The 18189-nt window shown below is 38.0% G+C and overlaps 1 protein-coding gene across 2 annotated transcripts; it reads left to right on the plus strand.

The window, feature by feature from the left end:
- The first annotated feature begins 290 nt into the window (after positions 1–290).
- On the plus strand, positions 291–17474 carry STARD4 (StAR related lipid transfer domain containing 4). Of its 2 annotated transcripts, none has more exons than XM_044264307.1 (6): positions 291–425; positions 8434–8545; positions 9443–9492; positions 13292–13418; positions 15253–15367; positions 16499–17474. In XM_044264307.1, the coding sequence occupies exons 2-6, from the start codon at positions 8441–8443 to the stop codon at positions 16726–16728; spliced, it is 627 nt and encodes a 208-aa protein (XP_044120242.1). In that variant the 5' UTR covers positions 291–425; positions 8434–8440; the 3' UTR covers positions 16729–17474. The 2 variants fall into 2 exon arrangements, with proteins under 2 accessions (XP_044120242.1, XP_044120235.1); XM_044264300.1 differs by having other exon boundaries at positions 293–425; positions 8431–8545.
- The last annotated feature ends 715 nt before the right edge of the window (positions 17475–18189 follow it).

Genomic DNA, 18189 nt, shown 5'->3' on the forward strand with positions numbered 1-18189 from the left:
TGCGGGAAGCGCCGGCCGGAGCCTCACGCACCCGCCAACCTCACACAGGCAGGAAACCTTGGACCGCCTCGCGCCACCCCAAACTCACGAGAAATCATTCCATTCCCAGCGACCAATCAGCGCTCCGCACGCTGCCGCGCCAGCCAATCCAACCAAACACACGTTGCCCCGGCCAACTTAGGCCACAAGCTCTTCGGTTGCACCCGGCGTCTAGCAGGGGACTTGGCTGGGTGATTGGTCCTCTTTCCCTGAAGGGCTTTTGTCTTCCCATTGGCTGCGAGCGGGGCGGCCCGTCACCCATTGGCTTCTGCTGGCCCCGATGGGTGGGGAAACTTGGGGAGTTCTGGAGCCTCAGTGTCGCCGAAAGCTGGGTGTCTGGCACGGGCCGGAGCGCCTACTCGCTTACCACGCCTCGTTCATCTCAGGTAGCCGTGGGTGCAGGCGCGGAGCCGCGGCGGAAGCGAGGCGGCCTGGAGGGAGGGCGTCAGGGGCGTCGGGGACGCCCTCGCGGGGTGCGTTTTCCCCTGAGCGGCTCCGGCGAGCGGGGCGGGGGAGGCAGGTGGGGAGGTCGGGGGGTGGCGGACGCGGCGTCCCGGCGGGTGCAGACTTCGCCCTCCATCCGCGGAAGGATTCCGGGGCTTGCACCTCGTCTCTCTGCACCGCTCACCAGTTTAAGGACTTGGATGTCTACTAGGCGTCAGTTTCTGCATCCGTTAAGTGGGGAAAGAGTAGTAATAACCTTGCGTCGGCCATGGTGAAGATTCACTAAGGTGGCGTTCCTTGAGGGGCGCAGTGCTTCCTGGTTCGTAGTAAATGCACCGACGACGTAGGGTCCCTCCCATCTTCCCACAGCAAGCGTTGGCTGAGGTGATACTGATAAGAGGCAGCGTTTTCTAGGTTTACTCTCTTCTAGCTTCTGTCCTAAATGTATTAACTCATGTAACTCCTCAATAAATCAGTGTTACCGTTATCCCTAATATGCAGTTAAGAAAGGTTACCTGAGCTATTTTGGGATCCGGAGCCAGGACAAAATGACAGATTTAGTGTGATGTCAGATTTTTTATGTAAAGTCTCTTACAGCTTGTGAGCAACTTCCGGTGTTTTACAGAAGAGACTTTGAGACTCCGAGGGCAGAAGTCCTGAGTTGGAATTCTGTCTGACTCCATCACTTATTAGCTGTGTGATCTCCAAGTGACTTAATTTCTTTGTTGTTACTTTCTCTGCAAAATAAGGATAATAGGATCAGCTTTGATGGTTGTGAATTGTAATGAATGAAATAATACAGTTTAACGTGGCCAGAAAGACTGATCACGTAGTAGATGATCAATAAATGTTAGCTATTATATTAAAAAAAGGAGTAGAGCATTAGGAGCTCAAACATGAACTCAGACTTAAAGGTGAAATATCATTAGAATTTAATATTGCCTTAATTATTGTAAAAATTCTCAACATTGTTGTAAAGCTTATACTAGAATAAACTAAACTGAGCACTGAAATGGAGGGAAGGGCATTGGTCGTTTTTGCAGAAGTGGGTTCCACTGTTGGATTCCTGCTACAGACAGTATCAAAAATGAGAAATTACTGTATTTGACTGACTTGGAATAGCTAAATTACAAATTCAAGATTGGAAATCAAGCATATGCTGTAATTTTTAGCTGAGGTAGAAAATACAATTTAATTTACAAAGTCTTGGTTGCTATAACATCTTGGGGAAAAATCTATAGCATGTTTAATTGAAGCTATTTACATAAATAAATCCTTATCAGTTGGGAAATGGAAGTTTAAACAATTCTGATAATAGCTTAAAACGTGAATTCTGACTTCATCATACTACATAGGTACAGATTTTTATGACATTCACTTTTTATTAGAGGTTAAAATGTGTATTATGTTTCATATTTAAAATAGAACCAATGGCCATCTCCCTGTGATGTAAATTTGATGAAAACTTGAGTTGTATTGGCCAAAGACTATGGTGCTGATAGATGGCCACAAGATAATTTCTGACTTTGGCAGGCTGCTGCCTCTACAATGGCAGCCACTGTCCACACTAGTGATCATTCTGAAGACATGGGCATAGAAAACATGAACAAAATGGTTAAAGTAAGGAAAAAAATTAAAAAAGAGAATAAAGTAAGGGGGAAAAAATGAAGGTGGACATTACTGAGAGCTGAATAATAGGACTGTCGAAAGTATATGGCCTTTTTGAAGGAGCTGCTAGATTCTGGTATGATTAAATGGTAATCATTCTCTGAAATGTAAGTGATTGAGTTGGAGAGTTTCCTGATATAGGTCAAGAAAGGGAATGAAAGAATTAGTAAGAAGGAGTCCAGAATAGTATTTAAAACATTTTCCAGGGAGCCTCAGTGACTCAGTTGGTTAAGTGTTTGCCTTCTGCTCAGGTCATGATCCCAGGGTCCAGGGATGGAGTCCTGCATCGGGTTCCCTGCTCAGTGGGGAGTCTCCTTCTCTCTTTACCCCTTTCCCGTGCTTGTGATCTCTCTCTCTCACAAATAAATATATAAAATCTTAAAACAAAACAAAACAAAACAAAAAAACAACATTCTCCTTACATTCTCCATAGGTGGAGACTGCAGTAGAGCATATTGTATGATTTCCTTTCAATTAATGGGAGTACTCTGTTTTATTAGGAGAGCATCAAGACCTTGATAATAACCCCAATACTGCTTGCTCCCCAATTCTGGAATATATTTCCAAAGATATGTCACGCTTGCCCACATACAGATAGTTTAGACAGTAACCATTATTCTCTTTTGGACTTAATCTTGATGAAAAAAATCCATACAAGAATGAACTGCCTGGTTAAATACTTCATTGGGCTAAAGAGCTCTCTGAGTTTACACTTGTTCTCCTTTCCTACCTCCTACTCCGCTACTCTTAAAAGAGGCTTATTAATAATTTTTAATGTTTTAGCTTTGTTTTAATTCAGAGTTTATTTAAAGGGTGGAATAAGTCAACTTTGAGAGCAAAACCTGGATTACATCCATTTCTGTAGTTCTAGGACTTGGTAGATACTAGATGCTTGGTAAATAAAATAGTAGACTTCCTTGACAAATTGCTATATTTAATTATGGCAGTGGAATTTTTAGTCATGCAAAAGCTTAAGGATGATTGGTGTAAACAGGCTCTTCTTCGATACCTTGAGGCCTTCCATAAGTGAGCCTAGTAGCTCACTGTCTACCTATTTTTCCTACTTTTATTTACTGGGTTCCTACTGCATGCCAGACATAGGGGTATAACATTGACTAAGTCACATTTACTGCCACAAAAGGTTTATAGTTAAATTGGAAAAGATGATAAATGAATACGTACAGAGTTGTTTTGAGAAACATTGGTGGGGTCAGGGGAAGCTAACCTAGTCTTTAGGGGAGTCCAAGAAAGAAGAGTAGAAATTAGGCAGTGACGCTCAGCTAGATCACAAAAGGGCCCATAAGCCATTTCAAGGAGTTTGGACTTCATAGTGATCAGTAAGAGGGAGTGATTACTAAGGTAAGCATCTTAAAGATCCAGATTCTCATCTTTATAGGTAGTTTTTATTGCTTACACTTGTGTAATGGATTTATACAAAGATAACATCATCTGTGATAATAGCATTTTTACATTTCATCTTTGATGAAATATCTTACCTACCAACCACAGGAACCTGGCAGGCAACCTTTGGATTTAAAGAATACTGTTTAATCATAATGATCCTAGCAATAGATAAATTAGCTTTTCAAGTCTTCTCTAAGAATTTGTGCTAGTTTATAACATATCCTTGATTAAGGTCATTGTACCAGCTATCAAGTTGGCAGTCTTTTGAGGAGAAATGGGATACTTTCCTGACTGGCACACTGCTTGAATGATCTTATCCACTTTTAATCGATGGGTAGGTTCTATATTTATTATATATTTTGCATCACTTACATCACTTACATAGATCCTAAATTCTATTTTATTGAATTTTCTATATATACTTTCCCATGTTTCCCATATTTTGGGATATACACCCCCAAATATGCCATTTTGGAATAAGGATTATTTTGAACTGAAGGCAATTCAGCAGCAAATGCAGAAAGAGCTGTTTTCCCTCCCTCTACTACTTAAAAGTAGAGCATAAATTTCCCTTTGTGAAGGTCTTCCCTCTCCTCTCCTATACTAGGAAGAGAACAACTCATCACTGGAGGTAGAACTGGCACAAGGATTGTCTGAACAAACAAACTTTACTACAATAACCTTTCTTTTCTACTAACTTTCTCATAATTCACCACCCTTAGAAGCCAAAATCCCTTTTCTTTGTCTTGTCACTTTTCCACAAGTTATTACCTTTTGTTAGAATGGGGTATAAGCCCTAAGTCTAAGTGCTTTTTTTGAGTCTCCATTTCCTTCTTTTTTGTGAAGGCCTCTATGTATATAAAAAATGAAATATTAACAGCAAATAAAATTTGTGTGTCTTTTGTACTGTTAATATACCTTCTTTCAGTTTAATTTGCAGGTTCCAGAGAGAAAAAGGTTTTTTTCTTCCCCTACAGTTCTGTATCATCTTGTTTATCATTTTTAATAGCTTGTATGCTTTGTTCTACACTATTTAAATACTGACTACAATAGTGATTTATTTCTGTCATCTTTAGTTTTTAGATAGTGTTTCTCAACCCTGGCTGAATAACAGAATGATCAGCGAGGCTTTTTATAGAACCTAGATTTTTGGGGCCTACTCCAGAATAGGCCCACTGAATCACACTATCTGGCAATGGGACCTGATATCTAACATCTAAAAACAGTGTCACAAAAAGCCCAGAGGCAGATAGAAGTTAAAATGGTAAAGACAAATCTTATTCAGGAACTATTGCAATAGGGGAAAAGATAACTCAGTATAGAATTGTACCCTGTTCTGGAAATGCTTGGGTGCCTCAGATGGTTAAGCCTCCAACTCTTGGTTTTGGCTCAAGTCATGATGTTGTAGTCATGGGGGTCTAGCCCTTTGTCAGGCTCCATGCTCAGCATGGAGTCTGCTTTGGATATTCTCTCTCCCTCTGCTCCCCACCCTGCTCTCTCTCAAATAAATAAACAAAATCCTAAAAAAAAAAAAAAAAAAAAAAAGATAAAAGATAAAAAGAAAAAAGAAAAGAAAATTACATTCCATTCTGAATACAACAAAGACAGTGGGGATTTGTAGCCAAGGAGCGGGATAGGTGTCAATGGATGGGAAATTGCTAAGAGGAAACATTAGGGGTAAGGGTTCTCGCTAAATTGACTTAGGGTTCTTGCTGAATGCAGAGCAGCATGATAAAATCAAGGGTAGGATGAGGAATTTTTGAGGGTGTTTCAGTAAGCTAGCTCAGCAGATTTCTTGCTAAAACTGAACTTAGGAAGCCAAGGATAAGCCCAAGAACAAGGCCTGGTCAAAGAGAGGACTCAGAAGAGTCCTCTGAGGAAGGGAAGGGAATCTGTCAACAGCTGCAACTACTACAAAATATGACAAAGGGGATTCTGATGTATGCATCTGTAGGTGAGAATTACAACCTTTTTCACATAGAAGTTTGAGGCTTGACATTTTGTTTAGATCTTTTCTTGATTTCCTATTTAGTAGTAACTTGATGGTTCTGTAAATCATGCAGCTTTTCCCCAGAAGCTTTTTCTATATTCTTTTACTGGAGTGCACCAAGGAACCTAAAGTACACAAAATCAAGACCAAATGATTCTTGCTTTGAAGTGAACACACTTCACCAAATATTAAGGGCCTATTGTGTTCCAGGCAACATTTTAGTAGGTAGGGATATTGTGCTAAACAAGGCAGTCAAAGGCTCATGCTCTGTTAATTAGGGATGTGATGGTAAAAGGGTAGAATACAGTATACCAATAAAAAAACAAGCTAATTTTAGATTGTGATAAGCACTATGAAGAAAATAAAAGAAGGATGTAATGGAGACTTGGAGATGGCTTTATTAAGATAGGTTTAGGGACACCTGGGTGGCTCAGTTGGTTAAGCAGCTGCCTTCGGCTCAGGTCATGATCCCAGCGTCCTGGGATCGAGTCCCGCATCGGGCTCCTTGCTCTGCGGGGAGCCTGCTTCTCCCTCTGCCTCTGCCTGCCATTCTGTCTGCCTGTGCTTGCTCTCTCGCCCTCTCTCTCTGATAAATAAATAAATAAATAATCTTAAAAAAAAAAAAAAAAGATAGGTTTAAAGTGAAATTGTCATTTCAAGTTGTTATTAGTCATGCTCAGATTTGGGATCTAATAATCCAGGCAGAGGAAATAGCAAGAACAAAGCCCAGAGTCAGTGACAAGGTTGGCCTATTTGAGGGGCAGAAAGAAAATAAGTAGGACAATAATATTCTAGGCAATGAGACCTGGTGGTGTGAATAGGAATCTCTTAATTTCTTCTAAGGGTGATTCCGAGGCTTTGTCTTTGAGCCACTGGCTCAATTCCATTTTAAAAGGAAATGGTTGAGGGGTGCCTGGGCAGCTCAGTGGGCTAACCCTCTGCCTTCAGAAATTCGGGTCATGATCTCAGGGTCCTGGGATTGAGCCCCGCATCGGGCTCTCTGCTCCGTGGGGAGACTGTTTCCCCCTCTCTCTTCTATCTTTCTCTCTGCCTACTTCTGATCTCTCTCTCTGTCAAAAAAATAAATAAAATCTTTAAAAAAGAAAGAAAGAAAGAAAGAAAGAAATGGTTGTGGCCTAGGTGGCTCGGTCAGTTCAGTATCTGACCCTTGATCTCAACTCAGATCCTGATTTTAGAGTCCTGAGTTCAAGCCCCGTGTTGGGCTCTATGCTGGGTGTGGATCCCATATTAAAAAATAAATAAATAAAAATAAAGTAAAATACAAGTAAATTGTTAAGATGGGGAAGACTGAGTAAAATTAAGGGAAGCCTAGGGTGATAGCCATTAGAAGGAAGCTCTAACTAGGCTTCTGGATCTGAGACTTTGGAGTCCTATTTCTCTCCCCATTTCCCCTTCTCTCCAGTCTTTCCAGATTTCAGACTCAAGATAACCAGAGTTTTTGCATGCTTGCATGTTGATCAGAGGCTCCCAGAGCAATTAGTCCAAAAGAAACCTGCAAAACCTGCATGGACTTTTCTAACCCAGCCCAAGAAGTCATGCAGTCACAGACTACCTCTTGATGGGAAGTATCAAGAATTTGCAGCAATGTTTTAAAGCTGTCACATTAAAGAAGGCTTCATTATATTGTTTATTATCTGTAAGGTTAAAAATCATTTCGGGTGCCTTGGTGGCTCAGTGGGTTAAAGGCTCTGCCTTTGGCTCAGGTCATGATCCTGGGGTCCTGGGATCAAGCCCCACGTCAGGCTCTCTGCTCAGCAGGGAACCTGCTTCCCTTGCTTTCTCTCTGCCTGCCTCTCTGCCTGCCTCTCTGCCTGCTTATGATCTCTGTCTGTCAAATATATAAATAAAGTCTTTAAATAAAAGGTTAACAATCATTTCTTTTTAGAAACAATGTTGAAAAGTAGCCTATCTTTGGAATTAGGTACGATATAATACTGTTGTTTTTTTATATGGTTAAAATTATTGCCTTAAAATTATGAACCATTTGTTTATATGGTACTGATGGTTCTAAAAGTCTTCATATGACTTCCTTATGCAGATACCTTACTAAATCTTACACCATCAAATGAAATAAAATATTGAAAATGGTGCAGTTCTTCAAACTTTTAAAGTTGTTCAGAGTTCTGTAACCCTAACCTGAAAGAATGTGTGAACAGGTTTCTAGTTGCTCTTGTCATTAATTTTCTAGAATGAGTCCTAAATTTGTTGGTTGTTAAATTAAAAAATTTAATGGCTGAAACTCCAAAGAATTTGTAAAAGAATTTATTCCTTGTGTATTTATTTTTGTAGTTTGGAAACAGCAGTATTTTTTCTTTAAGTCATCTAGAATTCTAAAATGTATTTCTTTTTATTATATTCCTTTCGAAAGGGAATGAGGATTGTAGTTTTTTTTTTTTTAAAGATTTTATTTATTTATTTCACAGACAGAGATCACAAGTAGGCAGAGAAGCTGGCAGAGAGAGAGAGGAGGAAGCAGGCTCCCCGCTGAGCAGAGAGCCCGATGCAGGGCTCGATCCCAGGACCCTGGGATCATGACCTGAGCTGAAGGCAGCGGCTTAACCCACTGAGCCACCCAGGCACCCCTGTAGTTTATTTTTATATGAGTAATTTTAGTAACTTAAAATGTGTGATGCTCATCCTTGGCTTGGTGTTACTCATCTTGGTAACTTTTAGGGGGGAAAAAAAAAACCTATGCCCAGGCCCTACTCTCAGAGATTCTGATTAGTTGATTGGGAGTGGGATCCAGGTATAAGTATCTTTTATAGCTCCCCAGTTGATTCTCTTATGAAGCCAGATTTGAGACTCAGTGATCTACTGCTTCAAATTGTGGTATTTGCTGATGCTAATCTTTGTCTTTGTAACAGAAGAAAAAAAATGGAAGGCCTGCCTGATGCTACTGCTTTTGCCACTAGACTTAAGAACACTCTCATACAGTATCATAGCATTGAAGATGATAAGTGGCGAGTTGCCAAGAAAACGGTAAATTATTTAAATTACCTCTTATGGTATTTATCTTCTATCCAGTGAGTTGGTTGATGACTTTCAAAATGCTAAAGGAAAATGGGGACCATACTTTGGGTGGATGGCAGGATAAATAATTAAGCTAATAAAACTGGTGGTTTGACATCTACCAAGGCAAAACAGTAATCCTCTACTGCTTTCATTACTTCTTTAGATATTGGACATGAGAATAGACTGGCAACAGGAGCCTAAAGAATAGCTTCTAAAGTCAACATATGAAATGTAACATGTATTGATAGTTTGAAATAGTTTCAGATATGTCAACAAGCCTGTGAGGGTGGCCAATTATTATTCTTTTCTATTGGTATAACTGGTCCAAACTATCACATGGCTACATGTTGACAGAGCCAGCCCTGGAACCCAGGACTCTTCAGTGTAGTACTCTAGCTAGTCTGATATTCAGAATTTCTTGGGAAATAATTAGAAAAAAGATGGACGGACGAATTCAAGGTAGCACTGTCATTATAGATGTGAATTGTTTGATTTTTAAAAAGATACAAGCAAGTTCAGAATGAAATATTTACCATTCCTCTTGTCTTGGGCCAAATGTGTCCCTAATGGTAAATAGATAAGATTAGAGTGAGCAAATAATAATGGCTGGTGAGGATCTTAACAAGGTTTGCATCTCATTAAGTGACTGAAAAATCTGTTTCGGACGTCTGTACTTCATGCAAAACGTGAAAAACTTTAGGATACAGAAGAAATTCAAATATGGATCAATTGATGGTATAAGTGACTTTTATGTATCTCTAAATGCAAAGACTGATGCTGTAGAATTTGAAATTGTCAGTTTTATATCCAGAGTTCCACCTAAGTAATGATTTATGCCCTTAAACTATTTTTTTATTTTTCTAGAAAGATGTTACAATTTGGAGAAAACCTTCAGAAGAATTTAATGGATACCTGTAAGTAAATTCTTGTAGTTTTAGGTAGCTCTTAAGACATTGCCAGACTTCATATATATATATAAATGATCACTTAATCATCTTTGCCACTAAAATTTGGCTTTTAAAGATTTTAAACTTTCTGAGAAGCATATCACGAATTTAAAGCCTTTAAAGTGTCCATATTCCTTGTGGACTGAGTTGGTAGTAAGGGAAATCATAAATAATGATATCAAATAGCCAATCAAAATCTTAATTTCTTAGCATAGTCTATAACCCTTTCTAGTATTCTTCTATATTTACTCAGTGCTATAGCATACTTGAAGAATTTATCTTAGGGCCACCTGGGTGGCTCAGTTGGTTGAGTGGCTGTCTTTGGCAAAGGTCATGATCCCGGGATTCTGGAATCAAGTCCTGCATTGGGCTCCCTGCTCAGCAAGGAGTCTGTTTCTCCCTTCTCTCTGCTGCTGCTGCTTCTTGTGCTCGCTAAATAAATAAAATCTTAAAAAAAAAAGAATTTGTCTTAAATCATAAGGAAGTTAATAAATACATACCTCTTTCATCACAGCATTACTTATAATATTAAAAATTACAAACAACTTGAATAATCAATAGTCATAAAATGGTTAAATTTTGAAACATGATATTTTACACTCTTTAAAAACTGTGTTTTCAAATATTAGTTTAAAACACAAGAAAATCCTCAAGATGTAAAATGAGTAAAGCAGGATATGAAACTGCATGTAGCAGAATTGTGAGTTGACTGTAATTTTTATATATTAGAATGTTTTTACTTAACACCAAATACACACCTTTAGATGCCTATTTTATAGGTGATTTCTATTTCCATTTTTGATATTTGTATATAGGTGAACACGAATTTATGCTTTTTACCAGAAAATTAATACTGTTTTTTAAAGCCAGTAGAGACTGTTGGCCTTGTATAATTGGAGTGGAATGTTCATATCTTTGGGACTCTCAGTCCTTTTAAAAATGAAACTGTGGGTTCCACTTACTGTACGTTCTCAAGTATGATACCAAAGATAGCATTTCCAGAAAGATGAGTTATACAATATTTATGATGAGGGTGAGGAAACTGGAGTTGTGGATTAAGCATTGTAAGCAAGTGTGAAGTTAATCCTTTAGATCACTGATTGGCAGTGGGGGTTGAAAAGCACAAAATGTGCCAAGGGAGCATAATGCTTGATAATTTGAGAGGAATTCATTGAAGACTTACTTAGTGTGTGAACCGAGCTTTAAAGGAAGAATGGGTTATTTCTTAGGGAACGAAGGACTGATTCATATTCCAGGCAGAGGGGATTGCATCTATTACATAAACACAGATGGGAAACACTCTAAGGAGTTTGTTTAGGGAAGTAGAAGTGATATTTGTATAGCTGAAGCATAAAGTATGAGGGTAGGGAGAGCATATGTCTATAGGATTTTTGAATTCTGAAGTAAGGAATTCAATATTGTGCTTACCTTTGCTCAATCCTTACTCCCACCTCCCAGGTCCTCAAAGATTTTGAACTTGATCTGATAGCACTGTGAAAAATGGAAATGATCGCATGGAGAGTTTAGAGAAGAGGTCTTACCCTCAGAGTCTATGGTTAGCTTCTTGAAGTTTCCTCAAGACCATAAACATAATTTTGTATCAATGTTATATTCCTGGGAAGAGATCTTTGGTTTTTTGGTTTTTGGTTTTTGGTTTTTGGTTTTTTTTTTGTTTGTTTGTTTTGTTTTTTCAGAAACTTAAAGAGATGTGGTCGCAAGAGCTAGAAATGGTTGCAGTGTTGAGCTGGACACAGAGTACCCAAACTCAGGACATAGTATGGGAGTCGAAAAGGGGACGTGAATGTGAAAGGGGTGGTGGTGGTGATAATAACTAACATTCATTGAGAGCCAGATATTGTTCTAAGCACTTTACATTTACGAAGTCATCTTGATAAAACATGGTGACTTTTGTTCTGACTTTTGAAATAGGATCAAGAGAAGTTGAATCCCAGATGTCTAATTTGGGATTCATTTTTGTTGCCCTATTCCCACCGTCAACCCCAAGTCAGAGAACACAGGAGGGAAGATCAGATTTAGGATGGGGGAGATCATGTAAGTTTGAGCTGGAAATACTTACAATGATAAAACAGCTTCAGATGCTTTAAAAAAACTTTTAAAAAGACCTGCCCAAAGTGTTACTGATATGGTTAAAGCTAATCTATCTCTCATTTCTTCTTTTTTCTTTCCTCCCCAGAGGTAATTACTATCTCAAAGTGTGTATTCCTTTTTTATGCTTTGAGCACATATATGTGTGTGTGTGTGTGTGTGTGTTTCCTTTAGTAATTTGCTTTTGATTTTTTTCCATTTAATACAGTGTTTTTTTCAGGATTTAGCTAGGTTATTACATGTAGATCTATTCTTTCACATTCATATGAAAATGTATTTACCTGTGTTTGTAAATTTTTAGGTTGTTGACAATTCTTCCTTATAAAATAACAGTGCTATAGTAAACTTCTTTAGTATATGTCTCCTTCAACACATGTGTGATTTTCTTTGGGTATGTTTCATTCAACTACACTAGACATTGCAAATTATTTGCTCTCTAAAGTGGTGGTAGCAGTTTGAGAGCTCTCATTCCCTTCCATTCAATACTTGTTGTGTTTTTACTCTGCCAGTTTCAGGGGTATGAGACCGTATCTTGTTAGTATTTACTTGAGTACAAGTGAAGTTGAGCATCTTTCCTTAATTTTTTGACATTTCTGATCAATCTTAACATATCTTTTATACTTATTTTCCTTGGATTGTCTTTTTCTCATTGGTTTATAGGAATTAATTATGTATACTGTAGAATAATTATGTCTGTTTATATGTGTTACACATTCGTACTTCCAGTCTATGGCTGGTTTTTGAAGAAATTACTTATAATGTCATTTGTAGTATGCAAGTTTTTAATTTTAACTGTCCTGTATTATTTGTATTTTTGTTTGTTTTATGTATTCAAGAAATCCCCCTGTATCCTGAGGTCACAGAGATGTATTTTTCTCAAAGCTTTAAATTTTATGTAGTGTTCTTTAGTCTGTCTGGAAGTAATTGTTTTGAATGGTGTCAAATAGTGATTCAGTTTTTAATTTCTCTATTAGTATAAGTATTGAATCAAAGTGCCATTTATGGAATAATAGATCCTTTCCCCACTGATACATAATGCCACCTCTGAAATATGTCAAGTTCTGATATTATTCATGAGTCATTCCTCTGTGTGCTATTCCTGGATGACCTATTTTTCTGTTCCTGTAAAAAAGTTTTTGAAAGTCAGAGTAAAAATATGTGTATACTAGTAACATTTTAGAGCCTGAGAAAAGAATTGCATACAGAATAAATGAAGCATGAGTGTTGTGTGGACTATTTTCATTTACACTGTAACATGAAGGTACTTTCCTATGCTCATTTAATTTAGACTTCAGATCACTTGTTAGATTTGAGGGCAAAGAGTACATTCTGATAAAATAATTGATATAACTTATCAGAAAAACTTTTGGGATTTACTCCCTTTACAAAAATCTTTTTTTTTTTTTTTTTTTTTTTTTTTGGCATCAAATTGTTTTATTGAGGGGCTGTGGGGAGAGGTCAAAGGGGAGGACAGGGAGATCCGACGCCCTCGGCCCGGCCAGAACCTCAACGTTGCTTCCAGCGTCTCAGTCCCCGAAAGAAAGCTCCCTTTACAAAAATCTTAATTAACTTTTCATTTTTTTGAAGTTAGCTCTGAACTATGAGGGCATACTGAAATTTTTCTTTCTAACAGCATCTGACCTTAATATTTTTTCTCCAGTTTCAAAGCCCAAGGTGTTATAGAAGACAGCGTCAATAGTGTCATAGACCATATACGCCCAGGTCCCTGTCGCTTGGATTGGGATAGCTTAATGACTTCAATGGATATTTTGGAACACTTTGAGGAGGTATTTATTGAGAAACATTACTTCAGATTTTGTGTGTGTGCCTGTAAGAGAGAGCAGGTGAGTGTGAGTATGGGCACCCACTTGTATTCATTGATTGGAAAGTAAGTAGTCATGGCAGAGATCTCACAGGGGAATCCTTGCTGCCTTTTAAAAAGCTTGAGCTTTCTCATATTAACTAATGAGTATTAGTCAGAACTGAGTTTGTTTTCCACGGTAGTGCTACCCTTGCTGCTTAAGACAACTGCCAGCATCTTTAATTGTAAAACTGAACTTGAGGGGCACCTGGGTGGCTTAGTGGGTTGAGCCTTTGCCTTCGGCTCAGGTCATGATCCCGGGGTTCCTGGGATCAAGTCCCGCATCGGGCTCTCTGCTCAGCAGGGAGCCTGCTTCCCCTTCTCTCTCTGCCTGCTGCTCTGCCTACTTGTGATCTCTCTCTCTCTCTCTCTCTCACGTTGAGGTCTTTTATCCATTTTGAGTTTATCTTTGTGTATGGTGTAAGAGAATGGTCAAGTTTCATTCTTCTACATATAGCTGCCCAGTTTTCCCAGCACCATTTATTGAAGAGACTGTCTTTTTTCCACTGTATATTTTTTCCTGTTTTGTCGAAGATTAATTGACCATAGAGTTGGGGGTCCATATCTGGGCTCTGTACTCTGTTCCACTGGTCTACGTGTCTGTTTTTATGCCAGTACCATGCTGTCTTGGTGATCACAGCTTTGTAGTAAAGCTTGAAATCAGGTAACGTGATGCCCCCCGTTTTATTTTTGTTTTTCAACATTTCCTTAGCGATTCGGGGTCTCTTCTGATTCCATACAAATTTTAGGATTATTTGCTCCAGCTCTTTGAAGAATACAGGTAGAATTTTGATCGGAATAGCATTAAAAGTATAGATTGCTCTAAGCAGTATAGACATTTTAACAATGTTTATTCTTCTGATCCAAGAGCATGGAATGGTCTTCCATCTTTTTGTGTCGTCTTCAATTTCTTTCATGAGTGTTCTGTAGTTCCTCGAGTTCAGATCCTTTACCTCTTTGGTTAGGTTTATTCCCAGGTATCTTATGGTTCTTGGTGCTATAGTTAATGGAATCGATTCTCTAATTTCCCTTTCTGTATTTTCATTATTAGTGTATAAGAAAGCCACTGATTTCTGTACATTGACTTTGTATCCTGCCACGTTGCTGAATTGCTGTATGAGTTCTAGTAGTTTGGGGGTGGAGTCTTTTGGGTTTTCCATATAAAGAATCATGTCATCTGCAAAGAGACAGAGTTTGACTTCTTCATTACCAATTTGGATACCTTTTATTTCCCTTTGTTGTCTGATTGCTGTTGCTAGGACTTCTAATACTATGTTGAACAAGAGTGGCGAGAGTGGGCATCCTTGTGTTCCTGATCTCAACGGGAAGGAAGCACGCTTTTTCCCATTGAGGATGATATTTGCTGTGGGTCTTTCATAGATAGATTTGATGAAGTTCAGGAATGTTCCCTCTATCCCTATACTTGGAAGCGTTTTAATCAGCAACGGATCCTGGATTTTGTCAAATGCTTTTTCTGCATCGATTGAGAGGACCATGTGGTTCTTCTCTCTTCTCTTATTAATTTGTTCTATCACATTGATGATTTGCAAATGTTGAACCATCCTTGTAGCCCAGGGATGAATCCCACCTGGTCATGGTGGATAATCTTTTTAATGTGCTGTTGGATGTAAGAATTATTATTAATAATAATTATAAATACATTTTAAATGAATCTTAGTTTTTTACTAAGGGTTAAGTTATGATATATGAGTCCATATATGTTTCCTAAGTAGTAATACCTGTTACCTGTTCTCTTTCAGAATTGCTGTGTGATGCGTTACACTACCGCTGGTCAGCTTTGGAATATAATTTCCCCAAGAGAGTTTGTTGATTTCTCCTACACTGTGGGCTATGAAGAAGGGCTTTTGTCCTGTGGTAATGATCTCAAAACTCTATGATATCTTTTCATTTGTTTTAAATATTTGAGGTTTCTTGGCTGGATGTTTCTATGTGAGATATATTTTCAGCCTTCACACTTATTTTATACTAAGCTTTGCAAATGCTACATCATAGCATTAACAATAACAATAAATAACAATATCAAGAAGGGTTTTGAAATCTTTCTGGTAAGTTTTTATTCTCAGTAATGTGGTATCCTCCAGGTCACCACTGAGAAATATGAATCACATGCCTGCCTCTTAGAAAGGGTTGTAGTAAATAGATTAAATCACTCTCAGAAAACATCTTCTTGGTCATATACATAACACACTGGTATGTGTTAGAATATTTTTCCTTCCTTGAGCTGTGTAATATTTTTCTTCTAAAAATGAAGGATACTGGGCACCTGGGTGGCTCAGTGAGTTAAGCCTCTGCTTTCAGCTCAGGTCATGATCTCAGGGTCCTGGGATTGAGCCCCACATTGGGCTCTCTGCTCAGCAGGAAGCCTGCTTCCCTTACCGCCCCCCTCCCCCCCGCCTGCCTCTCTGCCTACTTGTGATCTCTATCAAATAAATAAATAAATAAAATCTTACAGAAAAAAAGAATAATAATAGAAAAAAGAATAATAGAAGGCTCCTGCTTTCTAAAATATATCTATAGGGAAATCAGTCTTTTTCTGTGTATAGTATATACTTGAGTTGGCAGTTTTAGGTAAATATTTACTTGTTTACTCTTAACCAGCCAGTACCAAAGTTGGATGTAGTAATGTCTTTAGGGAGTAGTGGTGGTACTGTCGTTTTGATTTTGGGCACCTTGAGGCCTGGATGCTACAGCCAAGATTTATAGTTTCCAAGGAGTTACCAAGATGACATAATGTTACCTATTCTGATGGGATTAGAACTTTCCCCATTACCTCTAGCCCTCTGCCAGAATTCTACTTGGTAATTATCTTTTTCATTCTTCCATGGTCCCTCTTGGGGCTTAGTTTTCATCTACATGGATAAGAAGAAAAAATATTTAAACAGGAAATCTGAAAATATTGTTTAATGAGAGTTGTAGACTATTTATAGTCTATTTACTATTTACAATCACTGTCATTAATGGTGTTATTTTAAAATTTCCTTGTAGGGCTAAGTGTTGACTGGAATGAAAAGAGACCAGAATTTATTCGTGGCTATAACCATCCCTGTGGTTGGTTTTGTGTTCCGCTTAAAGACAGTCCACACCAGAGTCTTTTGACCGGCTACATTCAGACGGATCTGCGTGGGATGATTCCTCAGTCTGCGGTAGATACAGCCATGGCCAGCACTTTAATCAACTTCTATGGTGATTTACAAAAAGCCCTACAAAAGGCATAATACATTTAAACTTGTAGTACGATAGTCCCCCTGAATCAACTTTTTCTCTCAGCTCCATGGCCTGTGAAAATCATCCTTTCCTTTCTTCTGTGTAGCCTGTAGGAAAATTTGGTATTATTTGCTGACTTATTTTATTCCTAAAGTAAATAGTTACCGAAGAGGGGGCATTTCCATTTTCTTAGGTGGTGATTTGCAAGGTGTTTGATACAGCAGTGTGTCTAAGCAAGGAGAGTCTTACAGACGTCCATGAGGAAGTAGTATACTTCTTTGACTTGAACTCTTAAGAAACCGAATATTGCCTCAGTATGAATATTTTGGCTACTTGGAAATTAGAGAAAGCACAAACTTCATGCTGTTAGTTAAAAATCATCTGTTTTAGAGATTTATGAATATTTTCTAAGTTTTAACTATTTTTGGAAGTTATATATTAATGCTTTACTTTTGGTATGCTCTGTGAGTTTGCCAATATCTTGGACTGAAAAAAGGTTCTTTATATTTTATAAAGGTGAGCTTCATTGTCGGGTGACTTGTACTACTTTAAGTATTAAAAAAATAAGAAGAAAAAGAATAGATACAGTAAGAATAGATACAATTCAAATACAATTGTTTTGATACCTAGACAACCTTATTTTGTGGATATCTTTAAAAATGTATTTGTATCTTTCTGTGCATTTATTTTGGAAGGTCTAAAAAGCATTTATGCATGAATAAAATGTACAAAAAACATATGTGCTGGGGACACCACAGTGATTGGATTGTGTGAACTGGCTGGTGGTATCCTATATTCCACAGCAAATTGTCTAGAAAGCAAATTCAGTGAGAGTTTTGTTCACGTTTCATTTTGTTGTTTGTTTGTTTTTTTTTTTTAAGATAAGCCCTCGAGAAATAGCTTTTAATTCTGAGAAGTGTCAGATATTCTGTAGGAAAATAATCACATTTTCAGTCTTACTTGGTCCATGTTCACGTTTCAGTTTTAAAGTATCACTCACCTCATAAAGTATTTCTAACTACATCATAAACATTCACAGTTGTGACATAACTTCAGTCTGGAATTTTAACAAATACATTCATAGATTTTTCCACATGCCTGGATGAGTCATTTTAGACCTAGCATGGACTATATTAGGTCCCTTGCTTCTGTGGCTGCCTTAAATGAACGTTCCTGAATGATTTTAACATTTCAGATGATTCTTTGGCTTTTGAATAATCACCTGGTTTACTTCTTAAATGAGACCTTGAGGCAACTCCGTATATCCATGCAAATGTTTGTATTTATATTTGTGTTTGGGCACATGTCTTGAAATCTATCTTCCTGTTCAGTGTGAATTCTTCATGTGGTACTTACTGTAACCATTGTTTTGTTTCTTCTTCTTCTTCTTCATTAATATAAGTTTTTTTTAATATTCTAGTATTCTGTTTTGGTAAAATGCCAATGGATGTCCAATTATAGGGTGCCCAGAC

Source organism: Neovison vison, chromosome 1, assembly GCF_020171115.1.
Source record: "Neovison vison isolate M4711 chromosome 1, ASM_NN_V1, whole genome shotgun sequence".
In the NCBI taxonomy this organism is placed as follows: domain Eukaryota; kingdom Metazoa; phylum Chordata; class Mammalia; order Carnivora; family Mustelidae; genus Neogale; species Neogale vison.